Below are 25580 nucleotides of genomic sequence, written 5' to 3' on the forward strand. Positions count from 1 at the left end.
AATTTTAAGTAAATTAAAATATTGAGTGTTATAAGCCAGAGATATATTAATGAACATTGATTTAAATGTGTGATTTTTAAATGTGGTTTTTGAGTTTTTAAATCAAATGTGTTATTTTATAGTAGGCAATGGAAAATGTGAAGTCTGAAAATGTTTATGGATCTCTGGTCACTTTTTAGTTTTGTTAAGTGTCTAATTTTTTTTTCATTTATTATTATTATTTTTTTATTTCTAATAAAGTTCCCTTTGAAAAATTAAAATAAATATGTTGTGGATCATTGGAAGTTATTTTCAATTTTTAATTTTCAGCATTATTTAATACCTTATTATTGTTGCTATTTATTTTTATTTCACAAAAATATTTAGCAATTATACCCAAAGAAGGCTATTCTACATATGGTATATAACAATATTACCTGCTACTCACATGAATGAAAAGACATGAAATCTAATATTATTATAGTTTTCCTTTTAGTTTTCTGATCATTGATAATTCAGTAGTTGTATTTCTCTTAAAACATTTTACAACTGTGAAACAGCAGTATAAAGTGCACAATTACAATTTAAAGAACAATTAGAAAGTAAACATTCCTATACTTTTAATATAGCCAAGAAAAGCATATTATAGTACTCCAGAAGACCCCTGTGTGCCCTTCCCCTGTGGCCTCTTCTTCCCTTCTCCTGGGAGGAAACCACTGCCCTGTATTTTGTGTTAATCATTTCTTTGCTTCTCTTTTCTTTTTGTTTTAAATTTTACATAAGTGAAATCTACTGTGTTATTATTTTGAGACTTGCTTCATTCACTCACTGTATTCTTCAGGTTTATTCATGTTGATAAATGTAACTGTAGTTCGTTCTTTGTCTTTTGGTACACTTTTAAAATCAAAGTATAACATACATATACAGCACGACACATCAAAGTGTAAAACCTGAAGTTTTACAAAATGAATACATCTATGAAATCACCTTCTAGATCATGATAGAGAATATAATCAGCTTTTCAGAAACTCTTTTGCTCTCTTCCAGTCATTTATCACCCCTTCCCCAAAAGGTAACCACTATTCTGTGTTATGTCACCATAGATTAGTTTTAACTGTTTTTGATTATAAAGTATGTTCACTTTTGTTTCTAGCTTCTTTTGCTTAACCTTATGTTGTGAGATTGATCTATGTTGTTGCATTGAGCAATGGATTTTTTATTACTATATGAATATATCACAATTCACATATCCATTCTACTGTTGTTGGACTTTTGGATTGTTTCCAGTTTTTGGCATTACAAGTAATTTTGTGAATATTCTTTTACATGTCTCTTAGTGCACATATGTACACAGGATTTTTTTTGAATGTTGATGTAGAAGTGTAATTACAATAGACACTGCCAAAGAGTTTTCCAAAGTGGCTATACCAATTTACATTTCCACTAACAAGATTTGAAAGTTCCCGTGTTTCCCCATCCTTGCCAATACTTGATTTGTCAGTTTGTTTTAATTTTAACAATTCTGATGTGGTGGACGTGTAGTTTTAATTTGCATTTTACCTCACGACTAATGATATTGAACATCTTTTTTTAATGCTGTTGACGATTTGGATATCCTTTTTTACAAAGTTCTCATTTGAGTCTTTGACTTTTTTTTTTTTTTTTAGGATATAAAAAATGGTTTGTGTTTTTGTCGTTGGTTTGCCTTTATGTATTCTGGATACCAATTATTCTGGACGCCAATTCTATGTTGAATTGCACATACCTTTTCCTACTCTGTGGCTTGCATTTTCACTTTCAATGTTGTCTTAGTCCATTTTGTACTACTATAACAGAATAACTGAGACTGGGTAATTTATAATGAACAGAATTTTTTGGATCACAATTCTGTAGGCTGGGAAGTCTAATATCAAGATGTCTGCCTGCCTGTTGTGTCATCTTATGGTGGAAGGTGAAAAGGGGTGGGGGAGAGAAAGGGGCAGAGAAAGAGAGAGAAAGAAAGAAGGGGGGTAAACTAGCTCATTTATTAGAAACCCACAACATTAATCCATTCATGACAGTGGAGCCCTCATAGCCTAATTACTGCTTAAAGGTCCCACCTCTTAATACTGTTACAATGGCAATTAAATAGTGAGTTTTGGAGGAGACAAACATTCAAACCATAGCAATTGGTATCTTATATTGAACATTATTAATTTTCATGTAATTTTATTTATTGTCTCTGTTGTATATTTGTTTCCCGTTTGAGATTTCTTACCTTACCTGTTACAAGATCACAGAGTACTCACTTATGTTATTTTCTAGAAGTTTTCTTATTTTACCTTTCTCATTTAGCTATGTGGTACATCTGGAATTGATTTTTATGTATGAAGTGAGGTAGGGCTCATGGCTAATTCCCTTTGCCCCCCACAATGGATATATATTTGATCTAGCATTATTTTTAAAAGTCATTCTTTCCCTACTGCTGTAGTTAGCACTATTATTGTAAACCAGGAAATCTTATGTGGGTTTCTTTCTGGTTTCTAGTTTCTTCCACTGATCTATTTGTGTGCTAATACCACACTGCCTTAATTACTGTAGCTTTAAAATAAACCTTGATTTTTAGGAGCATAGTGTAATCCCTTCAACTTTCTTCTTCCTCAAGATTGCCTTGGCTATTCTTGGTGCTTTGCATTTCTATATAAATTTTAGAACTAGCTCACCAGTTTTTAACTTACATACAAATGTACACCCCCACCCCGTTGAGATTTTTTTTTTTTTTAATTACAAATTCATTGAGTCTTCTCAAGATCAACTTGGGAAGAATTGATACTTCTATAATATGGAATTATACCCAAGCACCAGGCAAGCAATGATCTTGTTTTTGTTTCTATAGATTTACCTTTTCTAGAAATGTCATGAGTGGAATCAGAAGATATGTAGTTCTATGTGTCTGGTTCTTTCACTTGAAATATTATTTTTGAAGTTCTTACTGTTTCATGTATCATTCCTTCTTGCTCCCGAGTGGTATTTCATTGATGAGTATACCATATTTTGTTTATCCATTCACCAGTTAATGGATATTTGGATTGTTTTCAGTTTTGGCTATTATGAGCTGCTATGGATATTCATTGCAAGTTTTTGTTTGGACACATGTTTTCTATTTTTCTTGGATAGATATCTAGGAATGGGTTGTGTGGTAAGTGTATTTTTTAACTTTTAAAAAATGTATTAGGCTGGGTGTTGTGGCTCACACCTGTAATCCTGGCACTCTGGGAGGTTGAGGCCAGAGAATCCTTTGAGGTCAGGAATTCGAGATCAGCCTGAGCAAGAGCGAGACCCTGTGTCTATTAAAAAAATAAAAAATTAGCCAGACATGGTGCTGCATGCCTGTAGTCCCAGCTACTTGGGAGGCTGAGGCAGGAGGATTGCTTGAGCCCAGGAGTTTGAGGTTGCAGTGAGCTATGATGATGCCACTGCACTCTAGAGGGGATGACAGAACGAGTCTCTGCCTCAAAAAAAAAAAAAAGAACAAAAACAAATCACCAAACTGTTTTCCAAACTGGCTATCCCATTTTATATCCCTATTGTCAATGTGTGAGTATTCCAGTTTCTTCACATCCTCATCAATTCTTGGTATTGTCAGTGGTTTTGATTTTGTCCATTTTAATGGGTATGTAGTGGTGTCTCATTGTGGTTTCAATTTTCATTCTCTAATGACTAATGACACTGAACATCTTTTCATGTGCTTACTGGCTATTTGTATATTTTCTTTAGTGTAATGTCTGTTCTTAAAGTTATCTGTTCCCCATGCACCCAACATACGATGGTGAGATAAGCGTAGGATGACCTATGCAGACATTTCTAAAAAGGAGGATAATGGGAGGCACGGAGGAGTCACTGGTTTCTAAGAATTCTCAAATCCAGATGGGCAAGTATTGGAAGTTCCTTAATTAACTCTCAAGACCTGGAAATAATTCCTCATGGCTCTTGGCCCCTCCCACTGAGCTCTTGATCCCATTTTCTGAGTGATCTTTCCTTTTTATGAAAGATAGCATGTGTTTTCAGTTGAGTAGTTTTCACAGCCTGTTTCCTTCCAGGAGAATTTTTGGGGTCCAGTGGCCTCTTTTCATCTTACACTGTCTCCATCTTTCTAAGTTCCAGGTGGCAATGATTTTACTGATATAATTTTCTCAAAAGCTTTGTAGACCTTTTATACATCCCATTTGGGTTCACGACATTAGACAAAGGCCATGTCTAATCTCTTTGAGAGACAGTCGTTTTTATCTTAGGCTGCTTCTGAGAAGATTGAGGAACAACATTCTTAAGCTTTCTGGATGTCCTGTTGTTTGAGAGGATCTATGAGGCAAATCCTTAATCTGTCTGTAAATGCATAGTACTCTGATGTACTATCTTCTATCTTTTTGGTCTTAAAAAAATGTTTTACATGTATGCCCTTGGCTGTATCTCTAGGCAGTGCACGAACTTTGCTTGGATGTCATTTCTTGATTTATGATATTTTGCTACCTAGAAAGGCTGAGAATTTTTAAAACCATAATGTCTTGGTTCCATTTTCTTTGACTATACTTTACTCAGTTTATTACTCTTGCATTTGTAAGCAATAGGAAATATTTTGTGACTCTTCTTAGCTATATTACCTACCTAGTTCATCAGGCATATTTTCTAATTTACATGTTGTTATGCTAAAGGTGATGCTGTGGCTTTCTACCACTGTGTAAACAGGATACCCCTTCCTCCAGTTTTTAATTACTTCATTTTGAGCCCTCACTGGCAACATCTTCAAGTTCCAGATTTCCACTAATGGCTTTAGCATGCTAGTGTCTTTAGCATACTTCTCATGATCCCTCTAGCCTGTACCCAGTATCCAGTTCCAAAGATGTTTCCACATTTTTAGGCTCCACCTTACTTTCAAGTACCAAAATCTGTATTAGTGTATCTATTGCTGCATTACAAATTACTCCAAATCTTAGTAGCTTAAAACAATAGACATTTATTTTCCCACGGACATGGGTTAGCTGGGTCTTCTGGGTTAGGTTCTCTTATAAAGCTGCAACCAAAATATTGACTGGGGCTGTGGTCCCAAATGAAGGCTTGACTGGGGGAGAATCTACTTCTGTTCTCACTCATATGGTTAATAGAATTCAATTCTTTGTGGATTATTGATCTGAGGACCTCAGTCTTTGCTAGCTGTCATCCAAAAGTCTCCTTCAGTTTTTACCTGTTTGGGCCTCTCCACAGGACACCTCACAGCATGGCACCTGGCTTCCATCAAAGTGAACAATCAAGAGAGCAAGAAAGAATAAGCATGATAGAAGCCAGAGTCTTTTTTTAAGTTAATTTTGGAAATAATAGCTCATCACTTTTGCTAGATTCTGTTTATTAGAAGCAAGTCACTAGGTTCAGTCTACACTAAAGGGAAAGGGCATGGAACAAGGGCATGAATACTGGAGTTGGGGAAAATTGGGAGCCATCTTAGATGTGCCTAGCACATACCTAGAGCAAATACTCAAAATATAATGCAAAGACAGATAACTAGCAGGATTAAAATGGAACACTATGAAAATATTCAATGAGCAAAAGAAGTCAGGGAAAGAAGAAAAGAGGAGTAGAGAGGAGATGGGACAAAACCAATAGCAAAATGACAGATTAAATAGAACCATATCAATAATTTCATTAAATATAATTGAACTCAGCACTTGGAAGCCACAGGCAGTGATTGTTAGATTGGATAAAAAATCAAGAACCAACTTTGTATTATTTACAAATGACATACTTAAAATACAAAGAAAAATAGCTTTAAAGTAAAAGAAGGCAAAGAGATGTACCATGGAAATAAGCATAAAAAAGCTGGAATGGCTATGGTAAATATCAGATAAAATAGACTTAAAGATAAGGAGAATTACAAAAGACAAAATCATTTTTAATAGTAAAAAAGTCAGTTTATAAGTATGATATAATGACTAGAAATGTGTATTTAGCAAATAGTAGCACTTCAAAAATTCATGAAGCAAAATCCAGCAGAGCTAAAAGGAGAAATAGACAAATGCATAGACATTATTGCATTTATTATTTCTTGGAACAACTTGGAACAATTGATGGAACAATTTGAAAAAAATCAAACAGTATGTAGATTTGAAGATGACTTTGAACTCCCACAATCTAATTGACATTTATAAAATATCCCATCCAATAACTGCAGAATACACATTCTTCAAGTGCACATGCAATGTTTACCCAGATAGGTCATGTCTAGGCCATAAAATAAATCTCCAGTGGTCTCAAAAGATTGAAATTACATGGAGTCTGTTTTGTGACCTCACTGGAATTGAATAAGAAATCAACAGTAATAGTACATCCAGAAAAGACCTGAAATGTTTATAAGTTAAGGAAATTCACTTTTAAGTAGCCCATGGGTCAAAGAAGGTATCATAGGGAAATTTAGAAAATATTTTAAATGATAAAGAAAATACAACATACCAAAATTTGTGAGATGCAGCTAAAGCAGTGCTTACAGGGAAACAGGGAAAGTTAGAGTTTTTAATGCTTATGTCAGGAAAGAAGAAAGATCTAAAACCAATTGTTAAAGCTTCTACTTTTGTAAGCTTGGAAAATAAGAGCTAATAAGAGCTAATAAAAATAAGAGCTAACTGGACCTAATATCAGTAAAATGGAGATAATAAAACAGATAGGAGTAGAAAGCAATGCAACAGAAAACAGTAGAGAAAATATCAGTGGAACCCAGCATTGATTTCTTAAGAGATAAATAAAATTGATAAGTTCTTGTTAGACTGATCAAATAAAATAAAAAAGAGAAATACATTGACAAATATGAAAACCTGTAGTATTGTAATTTTGGCTCATGACTTTACTTTTTTTTAAATTTTTTTTTTTAGAGATAGAGTCTTGCTCTATCACCCAGGCTAGAGTGTAGTGGCACAGTCATAGCTCATTGAACCCTCAAACTCCTGGGCTCAAGTAATCGTATTGCCTCAGGTTCCTGAGTATCTGGGAATACAGGCGTACACCACCATGCCCCACTAATTTTTATTTTTTAAAATAGAGACAGGTTTCACTATGTTGTACAAGCTGGTCTTAAACTGGCCTCACCTTGGCCTCACCCCGGCCTCACCCCTCCCACCTTGGCCTCCTAAAGTGCTGGCATTGCGGGTGTGAGCCACTGCGCCTGGCTCACAGCTCCACTTTTTATTTTATAGGATTAAAAACACACGCATAATATAAATATATGTTAATGGCTACACAAAATAAAGTTGGAGGGAATGGAGCTGTAAAAGAGTGGAATTTTTTCACGTGACTGAAGTTTAAAATAGATTGTTATAACTTAAGGATATTTTCTTTACTCTCTATGGTAACCACAAAGAAAACATAGAATATGCACAAAAGCAATGAGAAGGGAATCAAAACATGTCAATACAAAATAAACTAAACAGAAAGGAAGACAGTAAGAGAGGAAATTAGGGAAGATAACGGTATAAGACGTATAGGAAAAAAAATAACAAAATGGCAATAATAAATCCTTCCATATCAGTAATTACTTTAAATGTAAACAGATTAAACTTCCCAATCAAAAGACATAGATTGGTAGAATGTATTAAAAAATAACCCGGCTACTACTATATGCTGTCTGTAAGACACTCACTTTATATCTAACGACATGCCTGGTTGAAAGTGAAAGGATGGAAGGTGGTATACTATGCAAATAGTAACCAAAAGAGAGCAGGAGTGGCTATAATAATATCAGACAAAATGAACTTTAAATAAACAGGAGACAGGGACATTAGGTAGTGATGAAAGGATAAATTCACTAAGAAGATATAACAATTATAAACATATATGCATCAAGGCCGGGCGCGGTGGCTCACGCCTGTAGTCCTAGCTCTCTGAGAGGCTGAGGCGGGCGGATTCTTTGAGCTCAGGAGTTCGAAACCAGCCTGAGCAAGAGCGAGACCCCATCTCTACTAAAATTAGAAAGAAATTAATTAGACAACTAAAAATAAATGGAAAAAATTACCTGGGCATGGTGGCGCATGCCTGTAGTCCCAGCTACTCGGGAGGCTGAGGCAGGAGGATCGCTTGAGCCCAGGAGTTTGAGGTTGCTGTGAGCTAGGATGACACCACGGCACTCTAGCCTGGGCAACACAGTGAGACTCTGTCTCAAAAAACAAAACAACAACAAAAAAAACCCATATATGCATCAAACCTCAGAACTCCTACATATATGAAGCAAACATTATAGAATTGTAATAAGAAATAGATCTGCAGTAATAGTTGGAGAGTTCAATGCCGACTTTGAAAAGTGGATAGAAAAACCAGACAGAAGATTAATAAATGGAGGACTTGAACCATATTGTAGACTAACTGCACCTAACAGACATAAAAAACACTCCAGCCAACAACAGAATATGGAACATTCTCCAAAATACACCATATGTTATGTCACAAAAATTCTTTCCCCACACACCCACCCACACAGCCAACAAACAGTGATGAGAAAGGGACTAGAGAACTGTAATAAACTTTCCCATTCAAAAATCAGGGGACATGGGAGGGACATAGCAATGACAATCTATAGCAATTCCAAAATCTAGCTAGGCATTTATTTGTTGATAGTGCTTAATGCTGCTTCCTGGGAGTGATTCTTCATGGCTGTTTGCTCTGTCCTTCCAGCTCTTGGCTTTTGTCTCCGAGTTTTCTTTTACCATAAGAAATAACTTGATTTAAGCTGAGTAGTTTTCTCAGCCCGCTTTCTGTTTGTACGAATTTGGGGAGCCACATGCCCATGCCCCTTTTCAGTTTGAACTCTGTTTCTTTCAAATGAAGTTATTATAGTTTCTTTAAAAATTTTGTGGCTTTCTGTGTATCAAATTATTATTCACTCCATTTTACAAATGTCATGTTCACAAATTTCTTTGAGAAAGGCTTTCTCTGTTTTGGTCTAAGAATCAAGATGCTGTGGTACGACACCCACCTGATTCCTAGAAGCCCTTTTATCTATCAGAGAGGTTCTATGAGGTGCAACATGGAAATGTTCAGAAGTCTTCTTGTTTTGCTGAGAGGGTCTTTGAGGCACTGCCCAAATCTCTCTGAAGTCTTAACAAAGTATTTTACAGATGTATCCTTGAGATTTTGATCCTGAGTCCATGTTTTACTGACAAAACCTTGGATTTGATTTTTGCCTTCAGATTATTTCTTGCTATCAGTCTTTCGCTAGCTGAAGAAGCTGAGAGTGAAAAATTGTTTTTCCAGCCATATACATTCTATGTTGAAAATATGAGTATATCTTCTAGATTTTGCTTGAAATATGAAACTTTCCTACCTTGTTGCATTTCTTTCCATTTCTGTCTTTTCACACACAGCTAAAATAAGCCATTTGGCATTCTTAATATTTTACCTGGGATTCTCTTTAGCCAAGTTTTATACAAATCGTATTTTCCACATTACCACAGTGACACTGTTGCCAAACCTTCCATCTCTACATATTATGTGTTGCCTTTTTCTCCAGCTTCAAATGACATTTTCCTCCTGTCCTTCAAGCCTTTACATTAATAGTATTCTTGAAGTCCTTTCCACTTCTGCCAGCTGTCTCTTCTTACATGTTTTAGGTTATTCAGCACTTTGAGGAACCAGTTTATGTTTTATTTATTTATTATTGTGTAACAAACCAACTTAGTAACTAAAAGGATAATGATTTTTATTATCTGTTGTGACTATGGGTTGACTAGATTCAACTGGGCAATTCTTGTTTTGAATATTAGTTGTGGGATTATCATATATGGCCTTTGTTATTTTGATGTACCTACCTTCTGTACCCAATTTATTGAATTTTTATCATGAAAGGATGTTGGGTTTTGCCAAATGCTCTTTCTGCATCTATCTAAATGATTGTATAATCTTTATCATTCATTCTGTAAATGTGGTGTATCACATTTATTGTTTAGCATATGTTGTACTATCTATCCTAGTATCTTAGGGATAAATCCTGCTTATCATGATGTATGATCCTTTTAATGTGCTATTGAATTTGGTTTGCTAGTATTTTGTTGAGAGTTTTTGCATCTATGTTCATCAGGGATATTGGCTTGTAATTTTCTTTTATTATGGTGTCCTTGTCTGACTTTGGTATCAGGGTAATGCTGGCTTTGTAAAATGAGTTTGGAAATGTTCCCTCTTCTCAGTTTTTTGGATGAATTTGAGGAAGAATGGTGTTAATTCTTTTTTAAATGTTTGGTGGAATTCACCAGTGAAGCCTCCTGGTCCTGGGCTTTTCTTTCTTGGGAGATTTTTGATTACTAATTCCATCTCCTTATTAATATATGTCCAGATTTCCTATTTCTTCATGACTTAGTCTTGGTATGTTTTGTATTTTGAGGAATTTGTCCATTGCTTTTAGGTTATCCAATATATTGGTGTTTTATTGCTCATGGTATTCTCTTATAATTGTTTTTATTTCTGTTAAATTAATTGTAATGTCCTCTCTTTCATTTCTGATTTTAGTTATTTGAGTCTTCTCTCTTTTTGTCTTTGTCCACGTAGCTCAAATTTTGTCAATTTTATTATCTTTTCAAAAACCAACTCTTGGTTTCATTTTCCCTATTGTTTTTCTATTTTCTATATTATCTCTGCTCTAATCTTTATTTCCTTCCTTCTGCTAGCTTTGAGTTTAGTTTGTTATTCTTTTTCTATTAATAAGTCTTTAAGATGTAAACTTAGGTTATTGATTTGATATTTTTCTTTTTTATCATAAGCTTTTACAACTATAAATTTCCCTTTTCACACCATTTTTGCTGCATCTAGTACATTTTGATATGTGGTATTTTCATTTTTATTTGTCTCAAGATATTTTCTTTTTTTAATTTTAGAATATAATGGAGTTACAAGCTATTTTTTAATTTCTCTTGTGATTTCCTCTTTGATCCATTGGTTGTTTAGGAATGTGTTGTTTAATTTTCACGTATTCGCTGACTTAATATTGCCGTTTTGTTATCTGCTTTCTGACTGTTTTATAGTTCTTTTGTTCATTTCTTCCTCTCTTGTTGTGTTTCTTTATGATCTGATGATTTTTATTGTCATGGTATACTTCGATTCCTTTTCTTTATATTTTGTGTACCTACTACATTTTTAAAATTTGTGATACCATAATGCTTACATAGATCATCTCATAGTTATAAGTTTATTTTAAGCTTATAACACCTTAACTTTGATTGCATATAAAAATTCTATACTTTTACTCCCTCTCTCCAGTTTGTGTTATTAATGTCCTAATTTTTACCTTATTTTATATTTATATCCATTAGCACATTATTTTAGTTATATTTATTTTTAAGACTTTTATCTTTTAACTTTTATATTAATCATGAAAATGATTTATGCATCATTATTACATTAATAGAGTAATCTGTATTTGACTATATAATTGCCTTTACCAGTGAGTTTTATATTTTCATATGTTTTCACTCTGCTAATTAGTGTCCTTTCATTTCAACTTGAAGAATTCCCTTTAGCATTTCTTTTAAGCAGTTCTAGAGGTAATAGCTTCTTCTGCTTTCATTTGTCTGGTTAAGTCTTCATCTCTCCTTCATTTCTAAAGGACAGCTTTGCAGGGTAAAATATGCTTGATTGACAGTTTTTCTCTCTCAGTACTTTGAATATATCATCCCATTCTCTCTTGGCTTATAAGTTTCTACTGAGAAATCTTGCTATGGGTCTTCTTTATATGTGATTAGTTGCTTTCCTCTTTTTGATTTCAAAATTCTCTCTCTGTCTTTGACTTTTGACAATTTGATGATGATGTGTCTTAGTGTAGATCTCTTTACATTCAACCTATTTGGGAATCTTTCAGCTTTATAAATATGGATGTTCTTTTCCCTCCTCACATTATTTCTTTAAATAAACTTACTGCTTTTCTCTCTCTCTCTCTTCTCTTTCACTGACTACAATAATACATACATTTGTCTGCTTGACAATGTCTTGTAAGTTTCTTAAACTTTCTTCATTCTTTTCCACTTTTTATTTTTGCTCCTCTGAATGGATAATTTCAAACGTCCTATCTTTTAGTTTACTAATTCTTTCTTGTACTTGATCAAGGCTGTTGTTGAAGTCCTCTAGTTAAGTTTTCAGTTCAGTTATTGTATTCTTTAGCCCTAAATTTCTGTTTATTTTTAACATTTTTTATTTGTTGAAATATTCATTTTCTTTATGTATAATTTTCTAAGCTTATTGAATATTTTGATCATAGTTATTTTTAATTCCTTGTCAAGTAATTCATATGCCTTCATTTCTTTAGGGTTGGTTTCTGAAGATTTATTTTATTTTATTTTATTTATTTTTTTTTGCTTATTCAATAAGTTTATTGTCTTTATGTTGAAAATCCTCATAAAAAATTGCTGTTTGGGTTAGCTTTCAGCAGCCCGCTCCTGAGCTCTGAAGAAGCTTGTCTTCTTTTGAGCTACCCGATCTTTCTTCTGGGCAAGGGACATTTTGGGACGGTTCCATCTCTTCTTCTTAACTTCTTTCTTGGGCTTCTTCTCATACACTGGATTATCTCGTATAGCAGCATGGGCTTTCTTATACATCTCCTCCATCATGTCTGGAGTAATGTTGTTCTTTATGTACTGAGAGAACTGTTTCTTGTAAGCATATTCATCTTCTTCCATTAGATAACGCATATAATCTGCAATATTCTGACCCATGATGTGCTTCCGGTGTACTTCAGCATTAAATTCCTTGCTTTCAGAATCATAACCAGGGAATCGTTTCATACTGTGAGGAATAGACAAGCCTCCATCCACAGCTCCCTTCAGGGCCCCAAAAACTTTATTGCCAGTGGTAGTTCTGGCAAGGCCTGCATCCAAATAGCACGTAAAAGCACCAGGCTGGCTGTCAATGCTTTCCACATTGTATTCATCTCCTGTCACTTCCACTTGGCCTTCATAGATCTTGTCCATGCCCAACCTATTGGGAAGCCTGCGGGCCAGCAGCAGGCCAGTACAATATGCTGCAGCATAATTTGTCAGGCCAACCTTCACACTGTATTTTGGTAGTTCATGTGCATAAGCTGCGCAGACTATCATATCCCCTTCTATACGGACATAAGCAATCTGACAAATGATATCTCTGTTAATTACACGAACTATCATTCTATTTGGGTGTGTTGTACTTATTTTTATCCTGTATCACCAAGCGTTTCTGAGCATAGTAATCAGTTTTATCCTCTCATCGTCTTCTGAATTTCACTTGATATCTCTTAAAGTAAGCCTTATTCTTGACAACTTTAATAAACTCCATCCTGCCGGATAGAGACCCGCTTTTTCTGAAGATTTATTTTATTACTTTCTTTGAGCCATATTTTATGTTCCTTGATCCTTTGTCAAGCCACTTCTCTCTGTCTTTATGGAGTAGCATTGTACAGGGGAAGATCTTCAAAAATCAGCCTAAGTAGAGATTCTCGGGCCCTCATAAACTTTCTCTGTGAATGTGTCTTCTCTGGACACATTCTTAAATAGGAGGATTTGCTGGTTTCTGTTTTGAGGAGTTTATAATCTCTTGCTCCTTCTAGTGTCTATCTCTTATACTACGGGCTCTCTGTGTCTGTAGTATGATGGCCCAACGCTTTTTTTGTTTTTGTTTTTTGTTTTTTTGTTTTCAACAACCCCTGGGCATCTAGATTATGTTGGATCCCACTAGTGCTTCAAGATAGGTGAGACAGACACAAGTCCCTTGGGCAGTCACCCCAAAAGTCTGAATGTTGGACATATGCTTCAGTTTTCTCTTTCTCTCCCCAGGGAGAAGCTGTGGGCTGTGATTTTTTCTGGTTGTGTCATGCTGAGCCAGGGGGAGGGGCTCTGGCCATGAGTGTGTAGTAGTCCAACCATTGCCTTTGTTCTCAGTGGCCCCCAGGCATCTAGAGTATGCCAGTCCTTTCATAACTTATAGAATCCATTCCCTCAGGCAGCCCCCTCCAAAAGCTAGAATGTTGGACAGATATTCCAACTCTTTTTATCCTTAGGAAGAAGCTGGGATTTGGGGGTTTTCACCTGCTAGTTCTCTTCTGAGCTGATGGCGGGGTCTATGGTCAGTTATTGTATACTAGTCCAAACTGTAGCCTTTGTTCTCAGCAGTTTCCATTCTGGGACTCTTTCCTCTCAGAGCTCACATTCTCAGGCAAGACAGAAACCAGTCCCTTGGGTAACCCCCAGAAAAGTTAGAACATTGGATGTACAGTTTACTTCCCTTCCCAGCGGGGAGCTGGGAGCTGGGGATTTTCTCCTGATCCTGTGGTACTCTGTTGGGAAGAGGGATTATGGTAAGAGGATTCCATAAATTTTCCAACTGGCTTCAATGTGGTTGGTTTTATGCTTGCCTGGGGTGCAGGAGCCTCTCATCTGGTCTCTGGATGTCTCACAAAGGGAATTGGTCCATGTATTGTTGAATTTGTATGTCCGTTGGAGGGAGGAGCGTATGGGGCTTCCTGTTTCACTGTCTTTCTGACATCACCCCATACAGTAAGTTTCTTTTGCAAGAGGACATTTGATTGGTCTTCCATTAGGCTTTAAATCTTGTTATATATCTCATTCCTTAGCTCTTTATCTGTACAGGTCCAAGTTTATATTTTTCTAGTATTTGGAATCAGTGTAGATATTTTGAGTGTTTCCTAATTCCTCTTGAAATATTTTTACATTACAAAAAAGTGAAAGGAAAAATTTTTATTCCCTTAGTTTTATTGCATAAGAGTAGTAAAGAGCATGTCAGGGAATTTTCCTAATATTCTCAGTTTTTCTTTCTGTGTTAGTTTTGGCACCCTGAAATTAATTGAGCCATGGTCCCCCTTTTCTGCTTGGCATAAGTTCCATATCATGAACTCACTGTGATTGTGTCCCCTGTACCACTTGTAGGCTGTGTTTATAAGTACCGGGACTTGCTATTCTCTGTGGTAGGGAGCACTTGTTATTCATAAAGAGGCTTTTAGGGTTGAGCTTTTCTCCCACCTCCTGTTTTACTGTTCACCTTGACCACCAGCTACATCACTCTGAATTTGAGGCAATCTTTGTACTTACTTAGGGTTTAAGTTACTTGTGTTTCCAGCTGGAAACAGTTTCATGGCAAGAAATGAAACTTCTGTGGATAATGTCCTTTGTTTCTTGTGCCAGCTAGATTTTAGCAATGATACTGACCTCCTCTGTTAGTTGGCTGAAATACCTTATCAAGAAGCTGGCTTCTGCAATGCCTCTGCATTACTTGGCCTTCACTGGAGCATGTTTTAGGGGTAAGATAATGAGTTTAGTTTTGGACATGTTGAATTGGAAGTAGGCCTATTCAATGTGTATTTGTAATGGGTTTGGAGGCCAAGAGAACAATTTGGACTATAGATGTAGATTTGGTAAGTAAAGCTTCTGATTATTTAAAAAACCAATAGTATATTGGTTCCTCCAGGGAAAACATGTAAAATGAAAATAAATGGGTTTAGACACAGGACCCTGGGATTATAGCATGTATGGTATGGGCAGAGAAAGAAAACCTAGTGAAGGTTACTGTGAAGATTTCTGAAGGATAGGATGAGAACCAGGGAAGAATAGTTTTATGGAGCCAATGAATGTAGCATCTTTAAACTACTGTCTCTGATATTTCAGTGAGATCAATTAGGGTAAGGACAGATTATGAGTCATTTTCTTGAATGTCTAGGGAATCATTGATGACCTTACTTATAGCCACTTTCAGAATGAGTGTAAGTCAGATTATAGTTGATGTGAAAATATATGGCAGGTTAGGACATGGATCCAACAACTTTTTTGAAAATTTATTATGAAGGGAAAGAGGTTGATTGGTATGAGACAGCTACAAGTGAATTAAAAGGGTGTATTGTTTTATGTATGCACCCTGTGCAATAAATAGATAAATGTTTTAAGCTTCTTTTTTATTAATACTTTCTATGAGAAGAATTACTTTTAATATTTAAGCATTTTTCAATTTTTAAGTGTATCTCTTTTTATGATTGTTTAATCTATTCTCAAAGAAGAGTAAGACACTGCTTAGTGTGATATATCAAGTTACCTCTTCCCACATACTGAGTTTTAAAATGCTTCTTTCAGCTCACATACATTGACTGATGAAATTATTCTCAAAATACTACTTTGCCTATTTTTCTTATTTGCTTTTAACTATTTGGACTCTGGGATACTGAATAGAGGTATGAAAAATCAATAGCTCTCTTTAAAACAGCTTTTTCAGGTGTTCTACATTCCTTAGTAACTAGTCCAGGGATGGGAACCTTTTCATGTTGGAAGGCTGTATTAATTTAAATGTAATCAAATAAAGCTGCATTAAAGAAACTTCAATTAGATATACTTAAAAATGTACATTATTTTGTAAAAATCTAACTACTATGTACTTAATAATTTCAAAAAATGAAAACTATTTGTTAATTTTAAAATTAACTAACTTTTTAATGACTTTATTGGGTCTGCTTTTTGTTGGAAAGAATATTTGGTTGCAGTTTCAATTGATCCTCTAGATGGGTATCGGTTATTTGTGACCTTAATGGCATCTTGATTTCGGTTAGGTAGGAGAATGTAGATTCCCAGCAATAAGTGACTGAAAAGCAAGAAAGCATTTTTTGGACATGTTGCTGAAGGTGTGGGTATTCTACTGCATTTTTCCATGTTTCAATTGGATCTTTCTTAGCGTCAAACAATGACTTTAAAATATCATCTACTGAGAGCTCAGTCAATTCCATCTGTAGTTCTTTATGTGCCTTGGTGATATCAACTAGCTGAGGCTGCAATGCTAATTTGAGTGTGATGTCATGATTCTCAAAATCAGTGAAACTTTCATTGTATTCTCCAATTAATAGGTCTATAAAGGCTGCATATTCTTCAAATGGTTTGCATATATCATCCTGCTCATCAATGACCTTTGCTAACTGGAGAAAATGTTCATCCAAAATTTTCTTTTGAAGAAATGTTTTGAAAAAAGATAGCTTTTTTTGAAATGCTTGGATTTTTTGATACATATCATATATAGACTTAGTTTTACCTTACGAAGAAATATTCAAGTCATTTAAATTGATTCAACATGATAGCACACAGAAATGCTATATTCCTATAGAAATCTTCTTTCAATAATTCACAGTGGTGATTCTGTTCTTCATAAAATTTAACTATCTGTTCTCACAGAGATAAAGTTTTGGCTAACACCTGTCCCTGTAATAGCCAACACACTTGAGAATGATAGGGCAAATCCACACTGAATACCTACTTCATTGTTCAACTTTAGCATGTTATGAAACTGATGATACTGTGTTGTATTTCATGAATATAGTTAACAATACTTATAACTTGTTGCAAAGTGTCACTTAAAATATTAGCTTTAGCACAGAGATTTTGCTGATACAAGATACAATGAAGCGAAATGAGAGCATCTGGATCTGTGAATACTTTTTTTATCTGTGCAATAAACCCTTCATGTTTTCCTGTCATGGAAGGTGCACCGTCTGTATATACACGCACTAAATTTACCAAATTCAGTCCAACTTCAGGACATTTATCTTGAAAGTTGTTAAAGATATCTATTCCCTGTGTTCTGTTTGCAAGAGTGCCCAAAGTGAGTAACCCTTTGTAGCAAAGAAAATCTTCTGTAATGACCCGAATGAAGTATAAGATCTACGGTGAGTCAGTAGTATCAGTTGAGTCATCCAAAGCTATTAAATAATATATATTCTTCTTTTGAAGTAATGCATGAAGTTATTCTGTTAAATTGAAGGCTAATTCATGCTGCTGATTAGTTATGGTTCTCCTTGAAAGAGGAGGCAGTTGTTTGTACTTTGAAATGTTACTGGGGTCTAAGCATCCTACAACTTCAACAATGCATTCTTTTGTAATTTCTACGTCATTGAATGGCTTCCCTTTCCCCTCCCCACCCGAGTATATAAGCTACTTTGCAACTTGCTTCAGTGGCATTATTTCCAAGTCTTATTGCTGCTTGAAAGAATTGTATTTGCTTTTGTTTTTCACATTTTAATTTCTGCAATACAACCTTTTGCACCTCTCCCTTTAAATTTAAAATATTTGTGGTCCTTATGAGTGTTATAATGCTTATGAGCATTGAATTTCTTTAATGTTGATACTGCAGTATCACAAAGCAAGCAATTCATGTTATCTTTAGCAGAAACAAGATAATATTGCAATTTCCAATCCTCATTAAAAAATATGTTTTCTTCCTTCAGTGTTCTCTTGGTCTTCTTTGACATGATGGGCTATTAGCAGACAGAATTAAAAAATACGGTTGAGCTGCACAACTATTCACAAATTCCACTTCAAACATAAACACAGTACACTGTCGTCGAAGTTGATAATAAACTGGCATACTCGACCTCCATAAACTGTCGCCAACCATCCTGTGTGTTAGTGGTGCCAGTCAGGAGGGGGAGGTTAGAACTAAATCATGAGTGTAGCAGCCATCAGTTTAGCCCTTATGGCTCACTAATGTTTTCATTGTGCTGGTCAATCTGGGAGGATTATTTCATTGAAAGTTATTTTATTCTTTGATATTTTAAATACATTCATCTAAAAAATAAAATACAAAATATAAAAGATGAACAAAAATGTATTAATAAAAATAAAAAGATTTGTTCTGTAAAATTTGCATTCAGTCAAAAGGCTGCACTTAGGGACCTAGAAGACCACATGTGGCCTTAAGGCCGCGGTTTCCCCACCACTGAACTGATCTAATGAGTGTTATTCTATCAGTGTTACTACCAAAAAATACTTTAGTTTCAACATTGTTTTTTTGGGTCAGGGACGGTGGTTCACACCTATAATCCAAACACTTTGGCAGGCTGAGGCTGGAGGACTGCTTGAGTCCAGGAGTTTGAGACCAGCTCAGGCAACATAACTGAGACACTGCTGCTACCAAAAAAAAAAAAAAATTAGCCAGACATGGTGGCATGTGCTTCTAGTCCTAGCTACTCAGGAGGCTGAGGTGGCACAATTGCTCGAGCCCAGGAGTTTGAAGCTGCAGTGAGCTATGATTGTACCATTGCACTCCAGCCTCGGTGACAGAGTGAGATGCTGTCTCAAAAAAAAAAAAAAAATTGTCTTCTTGAATTAGTATTCTCCCTTTTGGGAATACTTAGTATGGTTCACAATTTGTGAAGGAAATCCTAATATGGTTTGTGGTTGAAATTTAGTGACTTTAATTCATATAATGGTTACTTTCCATTTCACATATCTTGAAGCAGGTGTTCAAAGGATAGGTATTCATAATCATGGAACTTTCACTGAAGTAGTTTAAATAAAAACATATAAGAGAGACTCCAGGCTAAAGTACGATGGTATTTTTATATAATATTTTATATTAGAGAAGAGTCTTTTTATTGAAATCCATTTAAACTAGTTTCCTATTTGCCCCGTCCATAGCACATTTTACCTGAATTAACATGGTGTATTTTTTAATCAAAGACTTAAATATATCTGTGATTTCTGACATGGTTTCAAATTAATTGAAACTTTAAGCTACATGGAAGTTTTGTTATTTTATATATTTTAAGGCTTCTCTTGATGTGGAACATAAATCCAACAAAATTTGCTAACCTTTTTTTTTTGGCTTACTTTCTTAAAACAATAATCTTCTCTCAGAATATATGCTTCGTTTTCTCTCTTCCTACACTTAGGAAAAAAGGAAACGAGGAGAAGAGATTTAAATACAGGTGGTTTATTATAGACCCATTTAAAAATAGCATTTGTGTTAGCAACTGTGTGGCATTCATGTGACATTTCACTTTTAATTTAATATGAATGAAATAAATATGAGAAATATAAATGGTTATTATTTGTTTACCTTTTTGTTTGCTATTGGAATATCATTATTAATAAAAACTATCATCTAATTTCCAAAAGAATAAAAATTGGTAATCTTAGAGTTGAATAATACTCTGTGCTCTCTGAATTCTCCAAATTTTGATTTTTACTATTTTGCTCTCTTAGTAGGGAACAGTACGCCGGGACACTCCGAATGAGATCACATTCTGTGAGTCCAACTTACAGAGAAGATGGACAAAATATTACCCCAAAGATTTGTGTAAGATTAGATTTTACTTTTGATTTTTTCGTGTTTTTTTAAAATAACTTCACAAAGTTTTAATTTCACGTTGTTAAAGTTCCAATGATTACTTAAAAACAGTGAATAAAGTCTTTGACATCTTGATGTCAAAGAAAGTGGTGTGTTTGGTATATTCCATAGTATTCCTTTTGCTTTCTCGATGATTCTGAGGTATCATGCTCATCAGTCTGTAGTTTCTCCTGTGCATTGAAGAATAACTTTGAAAAGCTTTGTTTTTTCTTTTCCCTTTTTCTCAGAATATGTATAGAAATGATTAGATACCCAGTGATCAAAAAATTAAGAAGAAGTTGGAATTAACTTGTAATGAAATATGGAACAGTACTTTTCTGATAAAGGGGAACTGTTTATATCTTGAAATATAATAGATGCTTATCTTGCATCTATTTGTTTTACACGGATTTGGTTATAACAAGGTACTAATGAGTATTCCAGTTAGCTTTGTAAAGAGAGAAACTGTGCTTGTTTGCTACAGTCTTTATTGTCTAACTCTGCTGTCTCAGCTTATATGACTTTTAGTTACAAAAGGGATCATGTGTAACCCCTGACTATTCACCACATATTGCTCTAAACTTGCATTTTCTCCAATGATAATTTGAAACTTAAAAAAATTTAATCTAAAAGGCAGCACATTTTTAATAATAATTGACTATCAATCATTATATTTACTCAAAATAAACAGGGCAGCTACATTTCCTTATTTAAGAAGTTCTTGTTCACAAAGAAAAGCATATAGAAAGCAGAGGACCATCAGTAGAAGTGATAATGAATTTTAATATAGTATGTAAATAATGGAAACTCAACATTTTGTTGGATAGAAGTTTAGAGACTCAGTAAGATATGAGAACATTTTAGTGCATTTAAAAAAATCGCTTCATATTAATTTAAATGACCATAGGTAAATAGGTTTATTTGTTAGCAACGAGGCTTTATAAAAGCATGAAAATGCTGTACTAACAAATTTAATTTCAAAATAAATTTTTTGGGCTGTAAAATAGTCATTATTTTACACGAATTTACCTTTCAAAGTTTTAGAGCTTTCAGATCATTGTCTGTTTTGGACATAGATCTTAGGCTGTTGTCAGTTAATTACAGTTTTAATTTAGTTTGACAAATGTAATAAATTATACAGGAGGAAAAAAGCATGGAATTTTTATTTTGTAAAAAGTAAAGAATCACTATAATTGCATTTTCATTATGTGAATCCAAAGATTATTTATCTTTATATTCAGTGTATGAGTGAGAATTAATTTAAGAACAAAGAGCTTCTTGGACATCAACACAAAACTTCCCTGTTAACTAATTTTAACAAGAATAAATAATTCCTTTTTTCAAGTGCCCCCCCCTTTAAAGCTACTATGGTATACCACAATTAAAACTTTTTGTAAAAGAACTTAATTTTTAAAAATATTCTTTTGATTTAAAAAAAATTTGGTTATTGTGTGAATATATTGTTAAGGCATCTCATAGCCCTAAGCAGCTATAATAAACAGTTATTACTTAGAATTGAGAACTCTAGCTCAGTTGTAACATAATCTTTTCCTCTGAGGACAATATAGCATTACCAAACAAGCACACAAAACTCTCAGTACTCTGATTGATATGTATTTTCTCCTATTTTCTCCCTTCCTCCCTCCTTCCTTCCTTCCTTCCTGCCTTTCTTCTTTTCTTCCTCCCTTCCTTTCCATTCTTCCTTCCTCTTTCTTCCTTTCTTTCTTTCATCCTTTCCTGTTTTATTTATTCCCTCTTTCCTTCTTCTTCCTCCCTTCTTCCCTTTTCTCGTTTGTATTTCAGGAAGTTCATTCGAAAAGATCTCCCGTTTCTTTGGATGATAGTGACGTTGAAGCTCGCCTTAATAGTTGGAATCTTGGGGTAAAAAAGTATTTGTTTTTTATATACATAGATGTGTCAGAATTGTATTGTGTATGGGTAACATCTGAACTAATATAATTCTATTCAGTGAATATTAGATGTTAGATATTTGTTGCTGTGTTGGCCTGGAGAAGGACTTTCAGTAAAGTAAAAAGAAATAACATTCCAAAGAAGCATAAAATAGTCCTTGTCCTTGACAAGCTAACTTTCTTATTGGTGAAATAGGGGATATACACATAAAATAGTTAAATAATAATTTAAGATAGGACATGAAAAACACCAAAGTGGAAAGAATACTGAGGTAGGGGTGAGGGAAGCGAGAACTTGGAGAAGCAAAGTCATTTGGGTTCAAAACACTTAGGGAGACTTCATGGATGCGGCATCATGGACAGCAGTTTTCATGTATGAAGCCTGAGGGTCATGAAAGTATTTGGGCAGGTGGAGAGGAGGAGAGGTAGGAATTGAAGGCAGGAATAGGCGTGAAGAAAGATTTGGTGGTGTCCAGTGAATTGTCATGACTGGGTTTTGTGTGTGGAATTCATGAACAGTGTTGTCAGGCTGCACTGTATTGGAGCTTTGAATGCTAAATTGAGAAGTTTAGCTTTTAAATTTTAGGAAATAGTGAGCTCTGGAAGTTTTTTCCCCTCCACATTTCACTTTGCATATATGCTATTTAAATGCTTTGAGGAAATGACAAGGGGTTTAAACTGATTTTTGAATACTTTTTATTATAAAAATAATTTTTAATTTGAAAAATACTGTAAATCAGAGGAACAAAATATGTTTCAAGATTTTAACACTGAGAGATGTGTTAACATTTTATTATACAGTATATCTTTCCTTCCTTTTTTCTGTGTCTTTTTATAAACAAAATTTAATCAAAATTTTGGTCATATTGTAAATACTATCTTGTGTACAATTTTAAATTTTGTATAAGTTTATAAGAATGTTATAAACATGATTATTAATGGTAGCATTCATTTTTCTTTTGGATGGATATTTCATAATTTATTCTGCTATTTTTGAATATCTGAGTTTCTCCCCATTTGTTTAATATAAGTAATACTGTAATAAAATTCCGTATAATAATCTTTTTATACATATTTGGTAGCTTTCTTAGGTTATGTTATGTCTTGACTACATTGCCTTCCAGAAGGTTCGTACCAATTTCAACCAGCAGTATATCAGTTGTCTGTTTTCCACTTATTCAGTGACATTAGGAATTATTATTTTAAGAAACCTAAAAACCTCCCTACTAATAATGGACTTTAATGAAAGCCGTGTTTTAGGAAAATTGACTTGGCAGCATTATGAAAGGGGACCAGTTATCTTTTAGGTGTTTATGATGGACTCCATGTTGGTGTGGTTGCTGTGGAGATGGAAAGGACAGACAGGAAAAACCTTTGAAAGAGAGTTAAAGATACTTAGTGACTGATTAGAGGGCCGGACTGAAGGGCATGTAAAGGTTTGGTACTGATAAATGGAAATGTTGGCTCTCAGTTAATTGATTGTCAGATGGAGGAATCTACTTTAAAGGTTTAAAAGTTTTAATTTAGACTGATGGAGTTTGAAGCGAGGGTAAGATTAATTGAGGAGTTCAAGGCCTACAGCTTTATGAGATTCAGGGACTGGAGGCATATTTTGGAGTCCACACAGCTAGAGGTGGTAGTTGCACCCAGAGAAAAGACCAGCTCTAGTCTTGAGAGAGTATGGAGAGTGAGGAGGGCTGGGTGGAGAGTAAAGAGAGTGAAGATGTCTGGTTCATGGAATGGGCCCGGTTACAAGGTTGGGGAATGGATACGAAATTAAAGTAATGTGGGTCTCCTATTAATTTTGGGATTATGCTAGTAAAGGAGGAGAGGAATAGAATTGATGAGAGGAGGATAATAAATCAAAGGAAAAACATTTTCATGTTTGGAGGTGTAGGGGAAGTTGCCATTGAAGGGAGGTATGGGAGAAGAGCACAGGAAATTCCTCAGGAAGACAAATTCCTTTTGCCAGAGAGCAACATCAAAGTGAAAAATAAAATTCTGGAGCTATCCTTTTAAACTTGCCTTTGACTTTAGCCATTTGAAACTTCTGATGTACATTTCTTAGCACATAGAGTACTTTTCATGATTATTTTACTATTCAGAGGATTAAATGTTTCATTCATATAATAAAATTAAAAGAAAACATCTAAAATATTGTGAGATAATGCCTTAAAACTAGGCCTGCATAGAGTTTTGTTTCACATTTTTATTATTCAAAGAATACACTAACAGTGTAAAATATAGAAGTCTTTCATTTTTATATATTTATAGCATATATGCATTAATCAGGCTGAACTATATCTCTTGATCACAGTAGAATAATTTAAGTATTCAGTTTATTAGAAAGCTCAGATTTTGCTTTGATTTTAGTTTTGTATGAGAATATGTAATTAGCTTTTTTCTTTCTTTTTCTGAATGATCAATTAATAGCTAGAGCTACTTTTTGTGCTCTAGACTAAGGGTATATTTTTTATATTGCTGGCATTACTGTCAACACCTTCATTCTGATGCTTTAGATGTTCTAGAATTTGAATTTTCCAGTTTTTGTTAAAAAATGCATTTTTTGCCAAATATATTCTTTCTTTTCCCAGGAGTATGTTAATATTTTTTCTAGGAATACATAACTCCAGTAGAAATTTATATATAAAAGCTAGCAATGAAATTTTTTTTCCTTTTTTTCCCCTTAATCTTTAACCTTTTCAACCTTTGGCTTTTCTGATGCCTTCTTGCTTTCTTGCTGTATTTTCACATGTGAGTCTTTAAGTCACAGGCTGGATTGTAGTGCTGTGGATGTTAACTATTTGTAAATTAAATTTGAGTGATTGCATGGATGGAGGCTTTAGAATATTCTGCCTTTATCTAGTGACTCACATATCACTGTGACACATTCTATGTGCACCCATTTGAAAAACACTTTAAAATTTATGTCTTTGAGTTTTCAAGTTTTAGATTCTATTGTTTATTTTGTAATTAATTTAATCTCTTAAGAGCTATATAGGGACTGTTGGAGGTTTTTGATGTTAACCAGAGATTATTTGTAGCTTCCTTTACTTTTTTTTTTTTTTACTTTTAAAAAAAATTTCAGAATATTATGGGGGTACAAATGTTTTGGTTACATGAATTGCTATTGTACAGTTTGAGTCAAAGTTATAATTGTGTCCATCACCCATATCGTGTGCATTGTATCCATTAGGTGTGAATTTACCCATCCCCTCCTCCCCCATCCCACCTGCTTGATTTCCATTGAATTTTACTACCATATGTGCACATGAGTGTTGATCTATAAGTTTCAATTTAGTAGTGAGTACATATGGTTTTTGTTATTCCATTCTTGTGACACTTCACTTAAAAGGATGGTATCCAGTTCCATCCAGGCTGTTACAAAAGGTATTAATTAGTTCACTGTTTTTTTTTTTAATGGCTGACTAATACTCCATGGTATAAATATACCACATTTTCATAATAAATACTTTCATTCTGGTTTCCAGAATGTGTTTGTGAATTTTCTTTTAAAAGTGGGGTATAAAACATTAATATTTCATTAAATTACAATTGTGACACAAATTAAAC

The 25580-nt window shown here is 34.3% G+C and overlaps 1 protein-coding gene and 1 pseudogene across 2 annotated transcripts in view; one reads left to right on the plus strand and one right to left on the minus strand.

Moving 5' to 3' along the window:
• Window positions 1-12389: 12389 nt before the first annotated feature.
• LOC105824800 lies at window positions 12390-13281 on the minus strand (annotated as a pseudogene). The gene has a single exon (XR_001138230.1). The product of XR_001138230.1 is annotated as a 60S ribosomal protein L5 pseudogene (transcript).
• Window positions 13282-15764: 2483 nt separating this feature from the next.
• The window catches only part of LOC105824684 (centrosomal protein of 112 kDa-like), a 103119-nt gene continuing 93303 nt past the window's right edge, over window positions 15765-25580 (plus strand). The window contains exons 1-3 of the mRNA XM_012662217.1: window positions 15765-15817; window positions 19974-20067; window positions 21901-21978. Coding sequence (XP_012517671.1) covers window positions 15765-15817; window positions 19974-20067; window positions 21901-21978 — 225 coding nt within the window. The remainder of the gene's footprint in view (window positions 15818-19973; window positions 20068-21900; window positions 21979-25580) is intronic.

Source organism: Propithecus coquereli, unplaced genomic scaffold (genome assembly GCF_000956105.1).
Source record: "Propithecus coquereli isolate 6110/MARCELLA unplaced genomic scaffold, Pcoq_1.0 Scaffold76, whole genome shotgun sequence".
In the NCBI taxonomy this organism is placed as follows: Eukaryota; Metazoa; Chordata; class Mammalia; order Primates; family Indriidae; genus Propithecus; species Propithecus coquereli.